This window comes from Trachurus japonicus, chromosome 20, assembly GCF_045865225.1.
Source record: "Trachurus japonicus isolate A0001 chromosome 20, Traja_1.0".
Taxonomy (NCBI): Eukaryota; Metazoa; Chordata; class Actinopteri; order Carangiformes; family Carangidae; genus Trachurus; species Trachurus japonicus.
In genome coordinates, this window is record NC_140926.1 from 25,531,825 (window position 1) to 25,556,810 (window position 24,986).

At 42.7% G+C, this 24,986-nt stretch overlaps 1 protein-coding gene across 1 annotated transcript in view; it reads right to left on the minus strand.

The window, feature by feature from the left end:
- Positions 1–17,597, minus strand: part of LOC146967008 (piezo-type mechanosensitive ion channel component 2-like) — a 98,360-nt gene extending 80,763 nt beyond the window's left edge. Inside the window, exon 1 of the mRNA XM_085762729.1 lies at positions 17,042–17,597. Coding sequence (XP_085618855.1) covers positions 17,042–17,105 — 64 coding nt within the window. The 5' untranslated portion in view covers positions 17,106–17,597. The remainder of the gene's footprint in view (positions 1–17,041) is intronic.
- Between the last annotated feature and the right edge of the window lie 7,389 nt (positions 17,598–24,986).

Consider the following 24,986-nt stretch of genomic DNA (forward strand, 5'->3'; position numbering starts at 1 on the left):
ATAAAAATATTCAGATTTTTAACCAGTAATTCACTGATGTTCCCTTTAAGCCCACCTGCTCCCATTAAGCCCACTGGCTGTGTTTCAATGGAGATCTTCTTCCTTTTGACTTTTGAACCATTTTCCTGACTAAGTTTGACCTCATCTAATCAATCAGCTTCATAATTCAGATAATTAAATACCCATATAGTGATATTGCATCGGCCAATTCATTCATTTTATTAATTGTTTCTATGTTGTATCTTCTTTATGTTTTAAAAATCAATTAAAGTGAACCAGGAAACTGTCTTTCTCTCGGTCATTGGGTCTTCAGAAATCTAGATAAAAACACTTTCAACCAGCTGGCTGGACCAGAAAATTTGGCCAAATGTAAATGCCAATTGTATAATGTAGGACAGAGATACAGACAAAATGACAACAGATATTGAAAGCTTAAGTATTGAAGAGTAATTTCCATTCTACTTTTTATTTTGTTCATGAATAGTTTTTTGGCTACATTCCAAAGAAGACATGTTGTAAGTTTAGCTTTTTCTGTGTTGACAACACAGCAAATAGGCTGATCATGCTTATTTCAAATGCCGTTTACAGGGCCGAGGAGAGGAGTGGAGACAAAATGAAAATAGCTATTGAGAGCTAAGCGATTACATATTTTAATAGAATAAGTTTGGATTGTTAAGATTTTTAAATATATATATGTATTTATCAACAAATCATGAAGTGGGCTTATTTGGAACACCCATAGGCTTAAAGAGTACATTAAGTACCGATTAAGCCCATGCCAGACTTTTGGTATATTTTGACAAATTAAACAATTGGTATAAATGAATAATTGACACTTCAAATGAGACATTAGACTATCATTTAAACTAAAATGTTTTCACTTAAATTGGGGTGGTATATTAAAAATGGCTGAAAAGCAGATTTGGTGGGCTTAATAGGTACACTTACCCTAGATTTTTTTGCATTTTCATCAGCCTCATTATAACATTTCATCCTTGAAGTACAGTATATGTTAAACTGCCACCCAGGGGAGGTGACATTAACTTGCGACTCCTTGAAAGGGAAGCTTTTTGGATTTCCACTTTGGATACAGTGGCTAGGGCCTAGGGGTCTCAATGAATCATTTGATGTTAGACCCTTCCTGTAAATAGTGCATTGTCCCTCTGTTATGGCTCTGTATTTATGCCAAGGTATCTATCTGTCCTGGTATATTACCTTTATTTTTGGTAGAATTACTTTTCTTTTAGCATATATCATTGACTTCTTATACTTCTTTTCTCTTGATTGAGAGTACTTTGTATTCTACATTGTACCATATATTTGACATTCCTATTTTGATTGAGGTTTTCCTTTCTCCCTATTTGTTGTATCCACATTTTGTACATTTTTGTTACATTTTTTCCTCTTTCACCTCATTTCGCTTTTTGTTTTGCACCTGGACACACATAGTGGATGCGCATGCCACATAAAGAGGGATTAACAGCTGAATAAAAAACTGATCACATGACACAGTTTGTAAATTTAAGACCGAGACCCAGACGGCGACAGAAAAATCTCTCATGTGACAGATCCATAAACAGTTTGAAGACGAATGTTTTCCTCCGCGCACACCTCCTTCCTCTGCAGAGACGGGTGGGGGGAGGGGGGGGGGGTTGGGTGTGTGTGGGAGAGGGGGGCAGTCAGGAAGAGCATGCACCCCTGTTCAACCTCCCCTCCCCCAACACACACAGATTGGCTCCACTTTCTCAGGTAACAACATCTGGTTATGAGTGTGTGTGTGTGTGTGTGTGTGTGTGTGTGTGTGTGTGTGTGTGTGTGTGTGTGTGTGTGTGTGTGTGTGTGTGTGTGTGTGTGTGTGTGTGTGTGTGGTGTGTGTGCGTGTGTGTGTGTGTGTGTGTGTGTGTGTGTGTGTGTGTGTGTGTGTGTGGTTAGCATGTGTCAACAAACACACCTCCCCCTCTCTCTGGAATGTGAGGCACATTAAAGGAGACTTCCACCTAAAAAGTGAATTGAAGACTCTGCGTGGCTCTGGATGGTGCGTAATAGTTTTGTAACAATCACCAGAAGGTATTATATTGTCATGCTACTGATGCTACAGTATGATACCAACTTAAACTTCTAAGTCTTTACCTATGTCATCACTAATGGTTATTAAAGACAACAGCAGATTTGTCTAGAATCAGCCAATAACAAATAGAAACACTAGGTCAGTGGTTAATTGCTCAGTGGCCAGATAATACCTACACACTGTCAGGCATCAGAGCTGCACACAGATGTCAGGGTAACACCATTGTGTACCTAGGATCAGTTATATTTAAACAGGACTCTGCATGAACACTTGCCTGCCAAACTAAATACACAACAAACTGCCTCCTACATCATGGAAGCAGAGCTTTATTCAGCTTGGCTGCCTGTGTTGTCAATGGTGTTTTCATTGGGAGATGGTTGGGGACCAGAGAGACCCAAGTTATTAAATTCAAACAAAGCTGAGCAATGGGAGAGGGTAGAAATGATGGGATGGATCTGATCTTCTGATACATTGGAGCAAAGTGGACAGTTGTAAAACCAGAACACCAAACTGTTCGGGCTGAGTACAACACAGGAATCATCATAAAAGTGCTGTGTCTCAATTTGAATAACTATTTTGAGTATGTAAGTGTGTTAAACTGTCAAATATGACAAAATGCAGTGTACTCTAAAGGTACATTGTGTAGGAATTCCTCCCATCTAGCGTTGTGGTTGTATATCGCAATCAACTCAATCGTATTTTTCATGCTGCATTCACTTGAAATTGGGCAGACGGCAGACGGACGACAGGCGCTGCACGTAACGGTGTAACGGAGGTCCACGGGTGTGCCACAGTCACGAGGTACCAGTAAGGAGAAGTGACAGGTTGTGGGGTTAGCGGTACTGGAAGTAAACTCACTCACCCATAAAAGACGTGCTAACCAATTTGCCAAGTAGTTGTCAACCTCTTGGTGAAACGGTTAGCATCATCGCCTGCGGTGTGGGAGGCCGTGGGTTCGATCCTCGCCTAGGGCAAGTCCGAACTGAGCAACATCGGTCACAATGGCATAAACAAACGTCTATGTAAACAAGTGGTCCATCAGCACGAGGCAAAACAATACACGTGACAATATGTTGTCATGGTGATTGTTTACCTGACCCACATTTTACCGTCTTTCTCTCATCCAGTAAAATGACATCCGGTTGGCTTGCTGACGGCCGTCTGCCTGACTGCACCTGAATGCAACATCAGTGCCTCCGTCCTTCCTCACACTACACAGTGGTGACAGTTTTAACAGGCCGAGCCCACAGCTCCGCTGAGTACCTTTACCTTCACTTTTAACTCGTTCTAAGGTACGAGAAAGCTTTCATTTGTATGTGGCTGTGATTCGACTTCAGTGAAATATGTATTTATGAAAGACATGTTGCTAATAAAAAGCCAAAAGTTACACACTGGGGCTATTTAATCCCATCGGTCACAAAAGTGACCGTAAAAAATATTTTTTTTTACAGATGGACACCAGGCTTTGTGGTGCCCATGGGTTTGCTCTAGTTGTTGACTATGTCCCAGGCATTTACATTTTGCGTCATTTTGTCACCTGCTGTGTCACTGTGAAGAGATACTACTACGACTACGTATGTACTACCCACGACACCTGCAGAAGCAGAGCCAGAGTGTTGCACTGTCACACACATTGCAATGGTTCTAATAGCAGGTAAACTGTATGGTATCTAGATGCCTTTTTAGCATCAGTAGTGTATTAGGGGTGGGCATCTTTTACTATCTCACGATTAGATTCGATTCTGATTTTTGGGGCTACGATTCGATTCAAAATCGATTTTCGATTTGAAACGATTTGATTCATAATGATTTCTGCTTCAATCTATCGGTGTGCAAAGGATCCTCATGATCTACTGCAGTCTGCTTTACAAGACAGAATGACTAAAGTGTCTTTTTCGCATTAATTGAGTTTTAAACATTTATCCATGCTTAGATGGAATTGTTGAAACAGTTGCATCAAAGCAATATCACATATTGCTTAAGTAACAAAATTAAAAGTGTCTTTTTAAAATAAAATAAAAAACAGTGCAGTGAAACCTTTTAAATTCTAAGGAAATGGAGGCCGACAGCCAGCAGATTTGTTTCATATTTTTATTTTTTTAAATCGATTTTGGGACATTTTATATCGATTCTGAATCGTGTTAAATGAGAATTGCAATTCCTATGTGAATGGATTTTTTGGCACACCCCTATACTGTATATTGTGCAACACCACATGAGCAGAGTCTGCAGGCACATGTGACGTCATTTACGAGACTGTTACAAAAGTCTAGTCCCAGCACTCTGATGCATTAACTGCAGCGATGAGGGACTTTGAGCATATCTTCATGTTGATGCTGACTGTCCAACACAACATTAAGACACTTGATGTTGTATGCAAACATCACGTAGGCCTACACTGTTTCAGCTCTAGCACCACTCGGCAGATCAGCTCATACTCTGGTTGTTCCTACAAACCCTGTGTACTGAGGCAGGCTGCAACCACCCACTCATTCAGGAACTGGGCCCCTAAAAGACTGTGGTGAGTGTACAGATTGAAGTGTGCTGCTCCACACAACAAACCCTGGATCACCAGTATCATCAGGAGTCAGGAGGACCCCCCCTCAACCACAAGAACGAGGGTCTTCAGGGATGGGAACAATTAAGAAGCCTGGGTGTGCACAACATGAGCTGAAGAGATCAAGGCAGCACTGGGGCTCCTCACAGAGCCGGATTCAATAAATTGACTACACGGGCAGACTGTATTTTTTGGGCCCCCCTCAGGTGATGTTATGAATAGAAATCTGAAACTTACCAAAGTTACTAATAAGAAGTTAATTCACATTTTACATAGCGTAGTCTTTGGTTACAAGTTGGTTCTTCTTGCCAAAATAAGTCATGTGTCATATACTGTACAGCATTTAATAGAGCCGTGTAATAATGTATAAATAATACAAATCTAAAGATATTCTGTTTAATTTTCTGATTGATCAGTTGCTGCCTTCAGAGGTCTGATATTTCTGTATAATGATCGTTGTTATAGCTACAGACCGTTGCTAGGGAGAGCACGGCTTTTTCAAACACACATTTTTAAAAAAAAGAAGAAGAAGAAAGAAATGGAAAGGCCATATGAAGCTTAGCGAAAGTTCAGACAGGAAGACTATCTCTTTAAGCACGCCTCAAAGCCCTTTCCCTGTTTTCCCACTATCCTCTCGCTCCACCCTTATTCTATTTCAACCAGTCACAGTCTGCCATCCTCTTTCTCTTCTACCAATCAGTCATTAGCGTCAGATTTAAAAGTTCTCTCTCTCTCCTGTCATCCAGCCGTCATTTCAGAAAAACTCTCAGCCTACCTCCACCTCTGTACCACCTCCATCAAGATACTGTCTTACTGTAATCTGGATCTTCAACCAAGCTTCCCTACCACCACCAGTGTCTAGACCCGGAGGAGAAATAAATGTAATTTCATCTTCATCTTCAAACCTGGTTCTCTTGTCGTAAAGAGTCTGTCCTGATTGAAATATACACCCTGCAGCACCCTGCAGCACCCTGCAGCACACTGCAGCGATCATTTCAGCGTCTGGTCTAGTGCTGTGCGATATTATTCGTAGTGCGATATAAAAATGTCTACCGTACGATAGAGTACTCTATCATTTGTAATTTTGACGTGTGTGGTACTGGGTTAGCTCTGTTGCTACAGCTAACAACAACCGTTAACATTACTACAGTCGGGGGCACAGTGAAACTTGTTCTGGTGATATAAGTCAGCAGTGTATAGGACACAACGGTAAATGCGCTAGGGATGTCCCGATCCGATATTGATATCGGATTTATGTCCGATATCAGCCAAAAAAACGAATATCGGATTATATCGGACTGCATCTAAAATCTCCGATATAAACGCTCTGATAAAAGCAGTACATTATTCCGCTCCAGCACTTCTGTCCCATATGAATAGGTGACTCTCGTTCACACTCCAACACAGTAGGTGGCGTAATGCACCTTAATGTTGGTGCGCCGCCTGCCAGAGAAGAAGAGCGCCCGGCTCCAGCATGCAGAGATCACATGATCACAACAACAACAGCGTGTGTGCGATTCATCTATGGTGCGATTGTAGCAAAGATATTCAATAAATGGAAAGATCCGACTCCATGAGCGGCTGCTCCAATGATATGAAATGGTATACACTTCCTGTCTCTCTAAATGGGCGTGGTCAACCGTCACCACCTCGTCTGTGAACGTGAGAGTGTGTCGTAGAGACAGAGACAGGTCTTGAACAAAGTGGATTTTCTCCGGATCTCTCCGTCTGAAAATTGCCATTTTCGTGTCAAACTGTTCAGAGGAGATGTGGCTTGTGAAAAATGAGTCCAAAATTTACTTCAGTGACGGTCACTGAAGTAAATTTTGGTAATTTGGTAATTTTCAGACGGAGAGATCCGGAGAAAATCCACTTTGTTCCAGACCTGTCTCTGTCTCTACGACACACTCTCGCGAGATTTGGCACCGATCTCCTAGGCAACGTCAAACAAACGGCCGCGAACTCCCGTGAAAATGATTTAAATTATTTTTGGCATGCTAAATATTACTGTTAGTAGTGTAAATATTTAATGTTATCATAAGAAAATATAAATACCTCACTTTCATCTACCTACAAATTGTATAAATCCACACACACGTTCACAGACGAGGTGGGGTGACGGTTGGCCACGCCCATTTAGAGAGACAGGAAGTGTATACCATTTCATATCATTGGAGCAGCCGCTCATGGAGGATCTTTCCATTTATTGAATATCTTTGATTGTAGCAAGGAGAAGTGATGTCGGCTGTGTGGTATGGCACGTAGGCTACACACACACACGTACGTGTACACACACACACACAGACACGGGTGCATGGACAGGTCGCGCTTGCCCGATAATAAACGGTAAATGCGCTATATTGCTCTAAATGTACAGTTCTAATTAACTACCGACAGGGTCGGTGGTCATTCTTCTGGAGGAAGACCAGCTGGTCCACATGTTGTGCCGTGTTAACAGTGCTAAAGCCAGAATTAAATTAACAATGCTAATTTCTGTTAGCCCGTCTATGGCGTTTTACATTATACGTTAGCATTAAGCTAGCGGGCTTTATGCGTTTTGATACTGGCTGTGTGTTTTGAACGTTGTTTCAAACTATGTGGGTTTGATTGAACATCTTTGATGCTTAAATATTGCTGCTTAATATATTGCTTTACTCCTCTTTTTATTTTATGTATAGGCTATGCCATTTTTACTGTAGGGCAGGCTATAATCTTCAATTTGGAGTGACAAATAAAACCTTGAAGCAAGAAGATTTTGTCTTTTGTTTGACATTGATGTACATACAGTAATTCAATAACAGTTGTAAATAAGGTTTATTTTTTAATATTTTACAGTTCAAAAGTAAGCTCACTACTGTCTGTCCAATAGAAGAACATGACAGCAGCAGCCTGTCAGTCAGCAACAGGAGGACTCTCCTTTGTATTAGAATTTGAAAAATATAAATAATCGTTTTTTTTCACCACCCCTAATATCGGATCAATAACGGTATCAGGCCAATATTGAAGGCTGCAATAGTGGTATCAGGACATCCCTAAAATGCGCTATATTGCGTTAATTGTAAAGCTTCCACGGCCGGTGTCTCCCCGATGTTAGCCGCCCATCAGTGATCAGTGCATGTGGCCGCCCAGTGTGCACCGCCGTGACACCAGACTGCCATGGTCATGTCCAACGTGAGCCTGAGCGGGGGTCAGAGCGCTCTGTGTGCCAGACCTGGGGAAGGAGGGCAGCTGGGGGGCGGCTCATATCAGACCACCCTCACCCAGACGGGGAACCTGATCATGGCTGTGTGCCTGGGCTTCATCGGCACTTTTGGACTTCTGAACAACCTGCTGGTGCTCGTGTTCTTCTGCCGCTACAAGATATTATTATATTTAGGTAGGATTTTTAAAGTATATATTTTTTGGCTTTTTTTAATGCCTTTAATTGACAGTGCAGTGGAGAAAGACACAAGAAATGGAGAGGTAGAGAGGGGGAATGACATGCAGGCTGCCCGATGCGGGTTTCGAACCGGGGCCGCCTGCAGTGAGGACTGTAGCCTCAACATGGGGCGGCAGCTCTACCAAGTGAGCTAAACGCCGCCCCAGCATCCTGGATGTAGCCTATAACAGATCTATGGTCCTGACCTCTGCACTTGAATGAACTGGCTGACGTTAATGTAATGAAATGTAACGTTAAAGATAAACAACATCACTGTGCTGTTACAGTTGTTCTTTTACTGCCCCTAGTGGTGAGCAGTGAGTTAGGTTTCTATTTTGCGGTAAACACGCATGTGTTCCGTATTGGGGTTTTATGTTGTCAGACCTCACCACCAGAATCAGATGTCTGCTCGCCTTTCATCTTCTGTGGATTGTCTGTATGTATAACCTACATTTTTCTGTGTCATTATTTCATGATGTTTCAACTTCATGATGTTTATATGTGTTTATGATGCTAAGTTAGTTGTTGCTATGCTAGCTAACTGTAGCTTGTATTGATTAGCATTTGTATTTGTTACAGTTTCACATCTTCATACGTCATTAAACCTGTGGACTACACCCACGTCTCCAGAGTCGTGATGTACTGAAGAAGTTGGCACTTGCTGTTAAAGAAACAGTACAGTGAAAAGACAGCACTTTACAGATGAAGCAACGCAGTCTTTGAGATCGTGGTTAGCAACACACGGCAGTACCTTCAGTGGATGAAAACTATAACCACACATTGTGAACTCAGCTTACCTATACAATGGAGAAAAACGCTAGTAGTCTGAAGACCAGGTCCCATGTCTCATCACCCTCTGGTGCATCAGCCACAACAGCTGCTGCAGCAGCAGCTAGGGCCAATGCAGAGGCTGCTAGAGCACGGTTGAAGTATGCTGAGAAGGAGATCAGAATGAAAATGGAGAAAGCCCAGCTTGAAGCTTCTATGGAGATGCTGGCCTTAGAAAAAGAAATGGCTATGGCAGAGGCAAAGGCTGGAGTTCTGGAGGCTGCAGCCGCTAACATCGAGGAAAGCCATAGCTGTGAACTCCCTCTCATATCAACTCCATATGATTCTTCTCAACGCACAAAGGACTATGTGAAGGAGCAAGAAAAGGTATGTGAGGAAAGGAGCTTAGAAATGGATCTGGCCTCTCAAGATCAGGCGAAGCTGTCAAACACAGAGCCTCCTGCGGTCCAATCTGTAGACGACACACGCCCCAACACTGAAAGCAACATCCATCCTGCTCCTATTACTCACCTTCGTGACATACTGCACAACGCTCCAAAGAAACACAAGTCGGAGTCCTCCTTTCACACTCTAGATGGCGATCCTACTCCAGGTCAGTACAGTCAGCCTCCGCACGGTGTAACATTCAGCAGCAAGGATGATCAGTATCGGCTGTCTCCTCCATACGTACACCCACCACGTCATTCTCACGATCGCGGCTACGCACACACACACTTCTCACCCACTCACATACATAGTTCTCAGCCCACTCATGCCACTGATCCCCATATGTCAGACTTTGTGAGATTTTTGGCACGGCGTGAACTTGTCACCACCGGCCTGCTGCAATTTAATGACCAGCCAGAGAGCTATAGAGCTTGGCGGCGCTCTTTCCTAAACGCAGTAAGAGGCCTCGAGCTGTCATACAATGAGGAAATGGATCTCCTAGTCAAATGGCTGGGTAAAGACTCCGCCGAACATGCTAAGCGCATCAGATCCATCCACATAAACCAGCCGGCATCAGGACTGCAAATGATATGGACCAGGCTGGATGAATGTTACGGCTCAGCTGAGGCAATTGAGAAAGCTTTATTTCAGAAACTAGATAACTTCCCTAAAATAAGCAACAAAGACTACCCTAAGCTGAGAGATCTTGGTGATCTACTGATGGAGCTTGATGCTGCCAAGGCAGAAGGAGATCTTCCTGGCCTCTCCTATCTTGACACGGCCAGAGGAATTAACCCCATAGTTCAAAAGCTACCATACAGCCTACAGGAGAAATGGCTCTCCTATGGATCTAGCTATAAATTTGAACATCGGGTTGCATTCCCTCCCTTTTCTGTGTTTGTCACCTTTCTCCACCAGCAAGCACGGATCAGAAATGACCCCAGTTTCATACTTGCAGGTCAAACAGACTCTGTCAAAGTGGAAAAACCTCTGCGAAAATCAATTTGGATGAAAGAGGTTTCTGTTCACAAAACTGAAGTGTCTCCAGCCACCTGCTCAGACCAAGACAAGTACAGAAAGAAACCAGATGAGCCTGATAAGAGATGTCCTATCCACAGAAAACCACATTCTCTGCAGAAGTGTCGGGCATTTCGCATGAAACCCATGGAGGAACGGAGGAACTTCCTCAAGGAGAACGGCATCTGTTTTAAGTGTTGTGTCTCTACATCACACACTGCTAGAGAGTGCCAGTGTAAGGTAAGGTGCACTGAGTGTGATAGCGACAGACACTTTTCTGCTCTCCATCCAGGTCTAGCGCCATGGATCCATGAAGCAGAAAAACCTTCGTCAGAGCATGGCGGGGAGCCAGACCCCACTCAAACGTCAGAGGTCACAACTCAATGCACAGAAGTCTGTGGAGGAGACCTCATTGACAGGGGTTGTTCAAAGATTCTTTTAGCCAAGGTCTATCCGGCAGGACGCCATGATGAGGCGAAGAAGGTTTACATAATCCTGGATGAACAGAGTAATAGATCATTGGCTTGCTCTGAATTCTTTGACACCTTCAGCATCCAAGGGCCAACTGCTCTATACTCTTTGAAGACTTGCACAGGCGCCTCAGAGAACATGGGCAGGACAGCCTCTGGCTTCTTCATAGAGTCACTGGACGGTGGAATCGTTCAACCTCTTCCAAGACTGTTGGAATGTAATGAGATACCAGATAACCGAGCAGAGATTCCGACACCCAGTGCTGCCTTTTTCCATTGTCACCTAAAACCTATAGCGCATCTCATTCCAGAGTTGGAGCCCGACGTTCCCATCATGCTACTCCTTGGTCGCGACGTCATCAGGCTACACAAGGTTCGTAAACGGATCAACGGCCCTCCAGATGCTCCTTACGCTCAAAAGCTCGACCTGGGATGGGTAATTGTGGGCAATGTCTGTTTGGGAAGAGCTCACAAGCCACTGAGGGTGAACACCTTCTTCACCAACGCGCTTGAAAAGGATCGTCCAACCACCTTCAAGCCCTGTCCCAGTGTTCTTGAGGTGAAAGAGCAATATGGTCCCAAGCCACCAGAGCTCCCCGTCACACGCCTTAGAGAGGATACTTCCCTAGGTCATACAGTGTTCCAGCTCACCAGCAATGACAATAAATTGGGTCCATCTATCGACGATCTCACCTTCATGGCGATAATGGAACAGGGTCTCAAGAAGGACGAGAGTAATAGCTGGGTAGCTCCTCTGCCTTTTAAGAAGCCGAGAAGACGCCTCCCAGACAACAGAGCCCAGGCTCTCAACCGCTTCTTCTCTCTCAAACGAAACCTTGAGAGAAAGCCAGAGATGAGTCAACACTTTTTCTCATTCATGGAGAAAATATTTGAGAATGGACATGCCGAGGTTGCCCCTCCACTCAAGGAAAATGAGGAACGGTGGTATCTACCTACCTTTGGAGTTTACCATCCAAAAAAACCTGGCAACATCCGTGTTGTGTTTGATTCTAGTGCCCAATATGATGCAGTGTCTCTTAATGATGTCCTTTTAACAGGGCCCGACCTCAATAACTCTCTCTTGGGAGTCCTCATCAGATTCAGAAGGGAAGCCATCGCTGTGACAGCGGACATTAAGCAGATGTTCCACTGCTTCCTCGTCAGGGAACAGGATAGGAACTTCCTACGCTTCTTTTGGTTCAGGGACAATGATCCTGCTCAAGATGTTATCGAGTATCGCATGACCGTGCATGTCTTTGGGAACAGCCCCAGTCCAGCTGTCGCCACCTACTGCCTCAGACAGTCCACGAGGGAAGGAGAACCACACGAGGATCCTGAGGTGAGGCAGTTTGTTGACCGTGACTTCTATGTAGATGACGGGCTGAAGTCGCTTCCCACTGCTGCAGGTGCAATCAGTCTGTTGAGGAGGACCCAGGACATTCTTGCCATGTCCAATTTGAGGCTGCACAAAATTGCCTCGAACAGTAAAGAGGTTATGGATGCTTTCCCACCTCTGGATCTTGCCAGTGACCTAAAGGACCTGGATCTAGGCTCAGACACTCCTCCAGTACAGCGGAGCCTGGGCCTTAATTGGGATTTGAAGTCTGACACGTTCACCTTTAAAGTCGACATCGAAGAGAAACCTTTCACACGCCGGGGTGTTCTGTCAGTAGTGAACAGTGTGTATGACCCACTCGGATTTTTGGCTCCAGTCACCATTCAAGGGAAGCACATCCTAAGGGAGCTCACACAAGAGAAGGGTGAGTGGGATTCACCATTGCCAGAGAAGATGGAGGAACAATGGAAATCCTGGCGAGACTCTCTACAACATCTCAGTAATTTGCACATCCCGAGACCCTACACCAAGGTTTCTCCTTCTGTGGCAAAGAGGAGAGAGCTAAGCATCTTCTCAGATGCTTCAATAAAGGCTATTGCGGCAGTTGCTTACCTTACGGTGGTTGATGAACATGGAAACTCCCACACAGGGTTTGTTATGGGCAAGGCAAAACTAGCTCCCCGGCCTGAGCACACAATCCCACGGTTAGAGCTCTGCGCCGCTGTGCTGGCAGTGGAGTTAGCTGACTTCATTTCATCCGAGCTCGACTTGCAGATTGATGCTACAACTTTTTACACGGACAGTAAAGTAGTACTGGGGTATATACACAATGAGTCGAGGCGCTTCTACGTGTATGTAAGCAATCGTGTCATTCGCATTCGGAGATCATCTCGGCCTCAACAATGGAAGTATGTATCCACAGACCAGAATCCTGCAGACTACGCAACCAGGTCCGTCATTGCTGCTCATCTCGCAGATACCACGTGGCTCGGTGGACCTTCTCTCCTGAACCAATCCCCTGAGAAGTTTCTGGATCCAAGCACATTCGAACTTGTGGATCCAAACATCGATGCTGAAGTCCGTCCACAGATCTCTACCCTCAACACGCAGACCACAGTTCAACAGTTCGGATCTCAGCGTTTCACCAAGTTTTCTTCATGGCGGTCTCTGAATCGTGCCATTGCCAATCTCAGTCACATCTCTCACAGCTATAGCAGTGACTCAGGTAGTGGGAACAGTAACTGCAGAGGGTGGCATTTGTGTTCAGAAGCGCACAGTGTTGAGCAGTTGAGTCGGTCCAAGTGCATAATCATCAGGGCTGTCCAGGAGGAGACATATGCTGAAGAACTAGCATGCTTGAGAAAGGGTGAGAACGTTCCTCAAAACAGTCCTCTCCAAACCTTGGACCCCTTCATCGATGGACAGAATCTCCTCAGGGTTGGGGGTCGCATAAAGGAAGGAATGTTTGCGGCAGAAGAAAAGAACCCTCTGATCGTCCCTGGAAAACACTACATCTCAACATTGTTAGTTACACACTACCACGAACAGACTCAACACCAGGGACGCCTTTTCACAGAAGGGGCTATCCGTGCAGCTGGTTATTGGGTCATAGGTGTGAAGAGACGTGTGAGCAGCATCATACACCATTGCGTCATCTGTCGCAAGCTACGTGGCATCCCCAAAACACAAAAGATGGCCGACTTGCCAGTTGATCGTCTATCCATGGAGCCTCCATTTACCAACGTGGGGTTGGATGTTTTTGGTCCCTGGGAGGTTGAGGCACGGAGGACAAGAGGTGGTCTAGCCCACAGCAAAAGATGGGCTGTGATATTCACCTGTATGTCTGTGAGAGCTGTCCATATAGAGGTCATTGAATCTCTGGATACGTCGAGCTTTATCAACGCTCTCCGGCGTTTCCTTGCTATAAGAGGTCCTGTAAAACAAATCCGTTCAGACAGAGGGACAAACTTTGTCAGTGCGTCTGCTGAGCTCAAGATCCCATCGAACATTAACAGAACTTCTGTTGAGAGGTACCTTGAAGAAAACGGCTGTTCATGGCTCTTCAACCCTCCACATGCGTCTCACATGGGGGGTTCATGGGAGAGGATGATAGGTATAGCCAGAAGAATTCTCGATTCAATGTTCCTCCAACTCAGACCTTCCAAGCTGACACATGAGGTCCTTGCCACACTGATGGCAGAGGTGGCAGCCATTATCAACGCCAGGCCCCTCATACCGGTGTCCACTGATCCAAGTGATCCTTTCATACTTACCCCTACCACTTTGTTGACTCAGAAAACGAGTTTCCCCTCAGTTCCTCCGGACAACTCTGGAGTCAAAGACATCTTTAAACACCAATGGCGCCAAGTGCAGCACCTGGCACAAACCTTCTGGAGCAAATGGAGGAGCCATTATCTTTCAACGCTGCAGCCAAGGAGAAAGTGGCAGAACACTCTGCCTAACCTGGAGCCTGGAAGCATTGTGCTCCTCAAGGACCAGCAGATTCAGAGGAATGAATGGCCCCTGGGAATAGTCACTCAGGTTTTTCCCAGCAAAGACGGCAACGTGCGTAAAGCAGAAATCAAGGTCGCCCGGAAAACTGGAACAAAATTGTTCCTGAGACCTTTGTCTGAGATTGTTCTTCTTCTCCCCCCTTAAATAAATGTTGTAACTTTATTGTTTAAGTGTTAGTGGTGGCATTTAATCACGCCAGACGGGGAGTGTGCTGTTACAGTTGTTCTTTTACTGCCCCTAGTGGTGAGCAGTGAGTTAGGTTTCTATTTTGCGGTAAACACGCATGTGTTCCGTATTGGGGTTTTATGTTGTCAGACCTCACCACCAGAATCAGATGTCTGCTCGCCTTTCATCTTCTGTGGATTGTCTGTATGTATAACCTACATTTTTCTGTGTCATTATTTCATGATGTTTCAACTTCATGATGTTTATATGTGTTTATGATGCTAAGTTAGTTGTTGCTATGCTAGCTAACTGTAGCTTGTATTGATTAGCATTTGTATTTGTTACAGTTTCACATCTTCATACGTCATTAAACCTGTGGACTACACCCACGTCTCCAGAGTCGTGATGTACTGAAGAAGTTGGCACTTGCTGTTAAAGAAACAGTACAATCACTATATTTTTAAATAATAAAATACTGATATATTAACACTGAAATAAATAGGATATTTGTATATTTTAATTTTATTTTATTTTATTTATTTATTTTTGGTCCCTCTGTCTGGGCCCCCCATGCCAATTGGGCCCTAGGCATGTGCCTAGTTTGCCTTTGCGTTAATCCGGCTCTGCTCCATTCCTGTTCACATTGGACTTTAAATACAACTCTCTGTTCTTGCCACATCCACAGAAGAACTTGGATGAAACTGCAATTGTGGTGTGTATGAGGAACAAACAGGAGGAGGAGAACAGGGATCTGACGGTGGTCTTCAGTAAATCTGGAGAGACAAGAACCGCCTCCTTCTGAAAACCTCCAACACCCATTGTGGTCATTGACTTGCAGACAGAAGCCTTGGTCCACTCTTCAGCAGTGATGGGAATAGAGGTGTTATAAAATAACGGTGTTACTCATGGTGCTACTTTTTTCAGAAATGATTTGAATAATCGAAAAATTGACTGTTTCCCCTGTTATAGCCTAATGTTGTTACTGTTACTGACAATAAAAATGTGCCACAGCGTGGTGGAGCCTACCTGTGCAGAGGAATACTGAGTGAGTTGGTTAGTTCCAGATAAACGGGAGGTTAGGGTTAGGGCTATGGTTAGAGGGTTAGGGGGGAAAGTCCAAGTAATTTAACATATTTGCTTATTTAAAAAAAAAAAAAAACACAATATACCTTTCCTGGTAATTCAGTTACTAACTCAGTTATTGGGGAAAGTAGTAACTATAACAAAATACTTTTTTAAAGCAAACTGGAGGTCTGTCTCCAGCAAAACATAGATGGATGGATGGACAACATTCATATTAATAATATACATTGCTTATATGGATTTCTATGTGATGCCCCTGTCCAGCCTGGGACAGTGTTGGAGGAGTGGCTAAGGATAGTAGTTCTTTCTCTATTATTTAATTTACGGAGTGTTTGAATGTAGTGAAATGTAAAAGTTGGGGACTAGATTTATACGTTTACACTGAAATGTGATAATGACTTCAAGCTTTCTGCTTTCTCAAACAGGGAATAGTTGTTTTTTTCTTCTTATGAATGTCCACACTGAGTAACTGAGCTGAAGTGCAACTGCTGTGATAAGATCTGAGGTAAGGACCTGTAGCATTTCCCATTTGCGATCCTCTAGCATAGAAAACCCTGGAACGCCCCATAATTCTTGGCCACGGCAACATTTAAAAACAATGCACCATTGTAGTTTTATCATGGCAGAACCGGTAAATTTAGAAACAACACAGCAGCTGTTTTATGTTTGTAACATGACCCAGAACTGATGGAAATCCTTGTCTGATAGACTAAAGTCCAAATCCATAAATATAGATTTCTCCTCTTTAAATCCAGTTAGGAGTCACCATTAAGAAAAGGCAGATTGGATTTCTAGATAACAAGATCATCTTCATAACAAATACATAAATGTCATTTCACTAAATCTAAATCCCTTCCACTGTTGAAGACAAAACGAAGAATGATCTGATTTTTTCTTCTTCTTACACACTTGTAGAAATGTCAAAGTGTTGAAGCCAGGAAATGATCAAGCTATCTGACTTCATTCTGATCACGTATTCATTTATTTCTACTTAATTATGACTCTATTGTCTATATACTGTCCATATCTATTGTCTATAACTATAACACAGGGTCAGAGTCCACAGGGCCAGAGTGCTGTAGTAGACTAAGTTACAGCATCAGAAACCCCTAGGCTGGACTTAGATCAGCTGTTCCCTGCTGCCTGCTGACCCACAGCCACCTGAGGAACTCGGACCCACCACACACACTCCACTTACCCGCGGTGAGGCTGAGGGGCAGCAGAACCCTGAAGACCAGACCCAGAGCCAGCTCTGAGGACATCTTGAACCAGACTCGGTCCACCACCGATCCGCTGCTTTAATCCGGGTTTTACACATCCAGATGTAAATCCAGCTCCGTCCCGGCTCTGGTCGTGGTGGACCCTCAGCAGCAGCAGCAGCAGCAGCAGTAGTCCCGGTCCCGGACTGTCAGAGAGCCGCAGGTCGCTCTGCGGGCGCCGACACACCCCGGTGACATCCTCTGTCCCCAGAGACTGTCCACAGTCCACACAGATGCTGATGTCTCACGGCTTGGCTCAACTCAACACAGACCGGGGATTCGAACAGGGATCTGTCTCTCTGTCCTCGTGTCTGTCTGTCTCTGCTGCAGTAAAACACTCAGACACGAAAACTTTGTTTTCTCTCCTCAAACTTTCTCCTTTGTCTGTTTTCCTGCAGGAAAACCACACACACCGAGCTGGAGCTTTTCTTCTTTTTCTTCCTCTTTTTCTTTTTCTTCTCCTTCTTCCTCTCCTTCTTCTTGTCTTTTTTTCTTCTTCACTTTTTTTTCTTCACTCCCCGCTGCAAAACACCGACAGCGGCTAAATCTGCTCTTATAGGCTCAGCTCACCAAATGACTGACAGCTGCCTCAGCCAATCGTAGGGCAGGAACGGGACTAACTCATTTTAAATGAGAAGCGACCACGCCCCACTCTGATAATCAACAATAATGTTCAATAGATCAAAGTATTATATGAGGGCAGAGGTCTGGAGACTCTAATCTGTTCTGCTCTGTTTTTATGTTTACATTTGATTAAACCACTAACAACGATACACTGAGGTTGATTATGAATTAAGTTAATGAAATTAATAATTAGCCTAATTAAATGATGTATCTGTCTATCAGCGGGCTAGTGCACAAAGATCTGAGCTGATGTAGCCTACACAGAACCAAACCTACAGAGCATGTGTTGAGGCTACAGTCCTCACTACCCCGGTACCAATCTGCTGCAAATAAAGGCATGAAAAGCCCCCCCAAAAAATGTTGTAAACTGTCATCTTATTTCATTAGCCATCATGGTCATTAAAGACAAAGATAGATTTACTGTAGGCTTGGAGAAATAAAACAAAACATGATTGACAAATGAATGATGATGTATCCCAGCATCAATTGATGAGCTATATATGATAGGATATCACTGTTTAGCAAATAAGAGTAAACTCTGACAATTATTTCTATTTATTCTATTTTTGAGTATCTTATATTTAACATTTGGATGTATATTTTTCTTGCTCAAATTTGAGCTCTGCTTCATGTTTGTATATTTCTAACTGTTATGCTGCTACTGGATGCTTGAATTTCCCTTGGTATCAATATATCTAATACCTATCTAATCTAATTTTAATATAGGAGGATTTTTTTTATTACATTTTGAAATACATTTTGAATAAATACTTTTTACTATTTTAATTCTTCAGTTTTACATACATTTGTATGTTCACTAATCTTTTATTTACTTTTTCTCTTTTCTCACTTTCAGATCAGACTTTTTCAGTCCCAGACATTTGGCCTTGATGTGGCCTGGTAACTCACTGGTTTACTGCAGGATGTTAATGAGCCAGATTTAAAAGTCATAGACAACATGAAGTGCTATTGGGTAGATATCCAAAATTCAAGACCCAAGTTGTCATAAGGAAACTGTACCATAACTTCAACTCAAGTAGGTCTGTGTAATCCCAACTGCAGTATATTTTAAAGCAGAAGTAAGCGGAATGTTTGTGTTAATATAAGTCTTAACCCTCTATTGCATGAAATATTACTAAGGCATGGTAAAAAATGTTTTGCATGTTTTTATTACTTAAAATTGTCTAAATAGAAATATTAAAAAAAATCTTAAATTTTTTGTAAAGGGGGGGTCGTTGGTAAATTGTTGCCATATGGCAACAATATGCAATCGTGGAAAGTCCCATAAAATCAACATTTTTGACCAAAAACTAATTTTATTTAAAGCAAAACTCAACAAATCCATCTCATACTCAACCAAAACTAACAAACAAACATTTATACAATAAAAACATTGTATAATTTCAACAGTTATCTAAAATGTCTGAGAACCTGGAACCTGGAACCCGTCTCAATGAAGTACATTGAATCACTCATTTTATTTCATTTCATTCAGTTATCTAGAAGATATAAGTGCAAGTCCATTTAGATAATATGTTACAAAATACCTTTAATCACAAAATATAAAAAAAATATAATGTTTTTACCTTTAAAATATAAGAAAAGGTTGTAAACATAGTCTTAGGGTAGGTTCATGCTATGTAAGTCAATGGGACTCCATTGCGTTGAATGCACCAGGAATTTTCCATATTTGCATACTGTTGCCATATGGCAACACATGTATTTTAGCATATTACAAAAATACTATTAGCCAGGCTAGCGCCGCCTACTGGTTCCGGCAAATTTCATTTGCCTCAACAATGTAGTCAGGACACTAGCAATGCGTTTCGGTTTGCTCCGTCCGCCAGAGCGGACGGACCAATCAGCGAACAGACGGGTAAGTGAAGGCGATGACGTTGAACTCAAGCGCTCAAGATTAACCTATGAGCTTAACCGGTGTATAGCACACGTGACCACCAAGCAGCAGCGATTAGTTGAAGCAAATGTAAGCAACCGCCTCCCGGAAGCAAACGAATCCCTATGGCTCAGGTTCAGACGCTTTTTGAAATGTAATGAAATAAGCGGCTGATGCATCAGGCTAAAATACTATTACATCAAAACTGAATTAAATGTTAAAAAAATAAAGTTTACTTTCCCCAGATAGTGATTTCAATGAAAACTTTCCAAAATTCTAAATAAAAGACGGTCTTCGGGAGCCCCGCACAGTGATGTTCACATGGCAGATGTCCATGAGCAAAAGGGACTGGCAAACAGGATATCTTGGTAATTTGACCTCATAAATTGTATGTCCTTCAAAGTAAAAGCCCCCTTTTCACACCTAACTGAAAAAAACAAAAAAAATATCATAGCTTTTTAGAAAAATGAAGATAAAGTAATTGTTGCCATATGGCAACACTATGCAATAGTTCTATCTTCTGACAGCAATCACTTATATAGAGTGTTTGGTCTGAAACACGGGTCTGTCAGTCACTCTGCTCTGCTGTAAGCCGAGGAGAAAACTTTCCTTGTATCCTACAACCTTTATCCAATGAGGAGAGAGAACGGCATAAAGGGGCGGTCCTCTCTGTGTGTGCAGCCAAGGGATGCGCGTGAATGTGGTGACGTAGGGACGAGGGCAGGGACTGCTAACTGCATCTGCTGACAGGAAGTTAGACAAAACCACCGGATCACTTACTTCTGCTTTAATAACAGGCTTCATGCACAGCTCCACTACTTCCTGAACTTAAAGCAGAAGTAAGTGATATATTTGTGTTAATATAAGTCTTAAATAGTTATATCTTCCGACAGCAATCACTTACATAGAGTGTTTGGTCTGAATCACGGGTCTGTCAGTCACTCTGCTCTGCTCTGAGCCGAGGAGAAAACATTTATCGTATCCTACAGTTTTTATCCAATGAGGAGAGAGAACGGCATGCAGGGCTGTGTGTGCAGCCAAGGGACGCCGTGAATGTGGCGACGTAGGGACGAGGACTGTTATGGTGCGTTCAAGGAAACTCGTTTTTTTCCGACCTGTGAAGTCGTACCAGTTCGATCTGGTACATAGACTGTACAAAAAGACGTACTGGTACGATTTCACGGGTCGGAAGTTGCGAGTGGCCGTTATAGTGACTTTCACCGGTAAAACAGGTCGGAAAAACACGAGTGGGTTGCCTGGAACGCTACAAAGTCGTTAGTTGTGACTTGAAGCTGTAATTTATGATTTCAAAAGCCTGCCTCGAACGCAGCATTAGCGAAAACGACCGGATCACTCACTTCTGCTTTAAACAAGCTCCTTTATTTCCTGTCTTACATTATTGGACAAACTGATTAATGCAGGTGTGTCTGACCATTGTTGTGAGGTCAGACACACCTGGATTAATCAGTTTGTCCAATAATGTAAGACAGGAAATAAAGGAGCTTGTTTAAGTTCAGGAAATAGTGGAGCTGTGCATGAAGTTTACTGGTTAGCACCTATACCAGCAATAAATCCCCAGGCCTCTGGGTGCAGTATGCATGTTCTCCCTGTGTCTGTGCAGCTTCTCTCCAGGTTTCCAACCTCCTTCCACAGTCCAGAGACATGCACACACGGTTGACTGGAGACTCTAAACTGCCTAGTGTGTGAATGTACAGTAAGTGTGTGTGAGGCTGACATCTTTACGTGGCCCTGTTACAAACTGGCAACCTGTCCGGGTTGTACCCCTCATCTTATGTCAACTGGGATTGGCTCCAGCCCCCCCTGTGATGCTGAAGTCATAACAATATCCCACTCACTTCCATACAGGCCAATAATAAATAGAGTTGTGCTCTAGCACAACTATAGTCTACTAAAATATAAAATCAAATTGTCAGTGAACTCCACCATATTATTGTAGAAGTAGTGTATGTATAGGTCAAATTAAAGCAGAAGTAAGTGATCCGGTGGTTTTGGCTAACTTCTTGTCAGCCGATGGAGTTAGCAGCCCCCGCCCTCGTCATGGATCTATTGGTCCTCGTCCCTACGTCACCACTTTCACGCGCATCCCTTGGCTGCACACACAGAGAGGACCGCCCCTTTATGCCGTTCTCTCTCCTCATTGGATAAAGCTTGTAGGATACAAGGAAGTATACAAGAAGTTTTCTCCTCGGCTTACAGCAGAGCAGAGTGACTGACAGACCCGTGTTTCAGACCAAACACTATAAGTGATTGATGTCGGAAGATAGAACTATTTAAGACTTATATTAACACAAATATATCACTTACTTCTGCTTTAACACAAACATTCCGCTTACTTCTGATTTAAATAGTCAATGAAAACATTTATCAGATGATTTAGGAATACTCAGGTGTCATTAATTTGAGGATAAGGGTGCAGGGAGATCTGTCCATATTATTGTCCCTCCCTGTCCCCCTGTCCCCATCTGTTAAATGATCTATCTCATCTTAAATTACAAAAACACCAAAAGCATGTGTTTTTCTAGCTTAGCTTTAGTCTGGCAGCAGCTAAGAAGATGGAGGAAACCTCCTCATACACAGTGGGTGCTTGCTGTCACAGATGGTGCTTATCTGGAACCGTCTACAGCATGTTACCATGGGGCAAAAGAAGAAAAGATGCCACACTGGGCTCAAACAGTGGAGGATCTTAAAGGCTGCTCTGGCTCTCTGTGGTTAATGTTCTACTGTATGTTTAGGTTTTAGGCACATTAGGTTCTACATTAGGTTGCTAGATTAGCCAAGTTGTCAGTAGCATTTTCATTTACTTATTTTACTTATTTTATTTTACTTATTAGTCTATTTTGCCATTTTATTCTATATCCAGATCTATCTATTGCCATAATTGGTTGAATATTAGCCTGTGTGCCTCTATGTGTGTATGATGATTGCACCTATGTGAGCTGAGTGGAGATAGTTGTAGCTGTATGTGAGGCGTGCTCTTTGTGGGTTGGTTATCCTCCCATTACCTATCACTCTGTGATATGTAGCATTTTTTGTAATATATTTGCTGCTGTGCTGCTGAGTGTATGATGCTTTTTCAAAATTTTAATAAATATTTGATCCCAAAAGAATTTTAAATAAAAACATAAAGTGATATCAGTCAGTGTTTGCCAATTCATTCTGGTATTGTGATGTGTGCATCTGTATCTGTTTCGCAGGTTTGTTCATATTTTTTTTTAAACTCTAATATTCCTTTTGTTCTGGTATTGATGTGGACTGTCTGTTGGATTGTCTCATTTGTCAAAGTAAATACCTCACTACAACTGTAAAAATGGCAATGTGGATAAAGGGTTGGAGAACAGACCTTGTTTTAATTCTCTGTAACATGCTTGAACTTTTCACTTAAGTACGCATCAAATAATGTAGAATAATCAGACAACAGCCGTATAGGAAGAGACAAAACAAAGATGAAAATTCTCACCAGACAGTGGGTAGAATAAAAGAATAAGGACTCCAACATAAAACTGTCTAACAACAAGGTTCAGACTTGACTTGAAATGATGCGAAACGTTTGAGCTTCAGCACCATGGACAGCGGTGATCTTCTCTTCTGTTCTTGTGTCTTCACTATTGTATAAAAGGAGATGTGGACCGGACACAATACCATAATAAAAAGACGGAGAGTTTACCTGGTTTTTAATATCTTTTTCCCACCGAGAGGTTGAGTTTGTGGGGCAGCACGTATAAACATATTTCTTTCTATCCTTTCCACCTGATGAACCTTTTTTAAGTAGTTCCACTCTTCTGCAGCTCCGTGTACCTGCAATTTTGCTGCACACCTTCACCTACTTAATGACTAATCAATAGTTGTAAAATAAATATGAAGTGTAGGCTACATAAGTGAAAATTGCGTTTGCAGGAAATGGAAACGTTTCAAAACGGCATGTGTAAGAATGTTAAACCAAAAAGTGAGCTAGTATTCAATACTTATCAACCATTTTTCTTGTAGGAAGTGGGACCTCTGCCTCCATCACATCCACCTCAGTTGTTACAGTTTGGCACACCACCCCTCTGCCCCCCACCAATACTCATATTACACACAGGATCTAGTTTAGCATTAGTTGGTAGTAGTTTTTACCCTGTATTTCATACCAGACATTGCGTGAGCTTAGAATTATAAGGTTCTATCTCTATTTTTTTCAAAATTGAGTTCCATTAGTGGTCTGTTAATGCCTGTGTGGTGTGATTTTTTTTTAAATTTTCAACATTTTTTGATTAGTTATTCATAAAATACAAAGGTTCTATCAACCAAAACACAAGCCGAGTTGGAACTTTGATGCTCAATATCTCGGAACTACCCTAAACGGAGATAGAACCTTATAATTCTAAGCTCACGATTGGCTGAACATCATTCCCAAGAATAACTTGGACAAAAAATATCTTTATATAAAATAACATACAGTACGCGCACACACACACATGCACATACGCATACACAAAGGGTTTTATGTAGGGTTGTATAGGTTTTCTTGTCATTTTCATTCGATTTACCCTTTTATTTTATTTTATAACCACTGTGCATTGGAGTATCTTACATACGTTCTTTGATGCAGATGATAATCCAACTATTCAGATTTAATGTTTTTGTCTTGTCTTTTTTTTTGTGTTTTGTTGTGTTGTGATTGTAAATGTATGTTTGAATGTACTGGTTTTAAATGTGAACCCCAGGAAGACTAGCGGTGCTCTAGAGCGCAGCTAATGGGGATCCTAACAAATAAAACAAAACAAAGGTCCCACTGGCAACACACCCCTGCTTCAAAAAGGTAGAACTTGTGCCCTGGAGCAACCACAATCCACCTCATACAACCCCACTTCAAACAGAACTATCCCTTTAATCCCATCTCTCAGACAAACTCTGAACAACCCATATCAGACCTCTCTGAAAATGAGAGAACTGATGTCAAGACTAATGAACCATGTAGCAGAGTCTCTCTGGATCTCAGGGGAACTATGCGAGTCTGATTGCTTTTTTCTCCACAGAGCTCCTGCTACAGTTTCAGAGTGCATACACTACAAAACAGGTATAAAAACAGCACACAACCCCATCCCACCCCCTTCCTTGTTCTCAACGAAGCCAGAGAGATGGAGCGATGTCTACCAAGGCCGGTAACGTTAACAAGTTATTACGTACTACCAGGCGTGTTTCTCATGAGACGAGATCTGGGACACCGAGTCGGAGGTGCTGATCTTGCAAGGTTGGATTTTGGCCAAGAGCCAGGTGAAAGACAGAGGGCCTCCATTCTCCCTGTAACAAGTCATTTAACCATTTCAATTCTAAGATGTTTAATCAATGTTTAATAAAAAATCTTG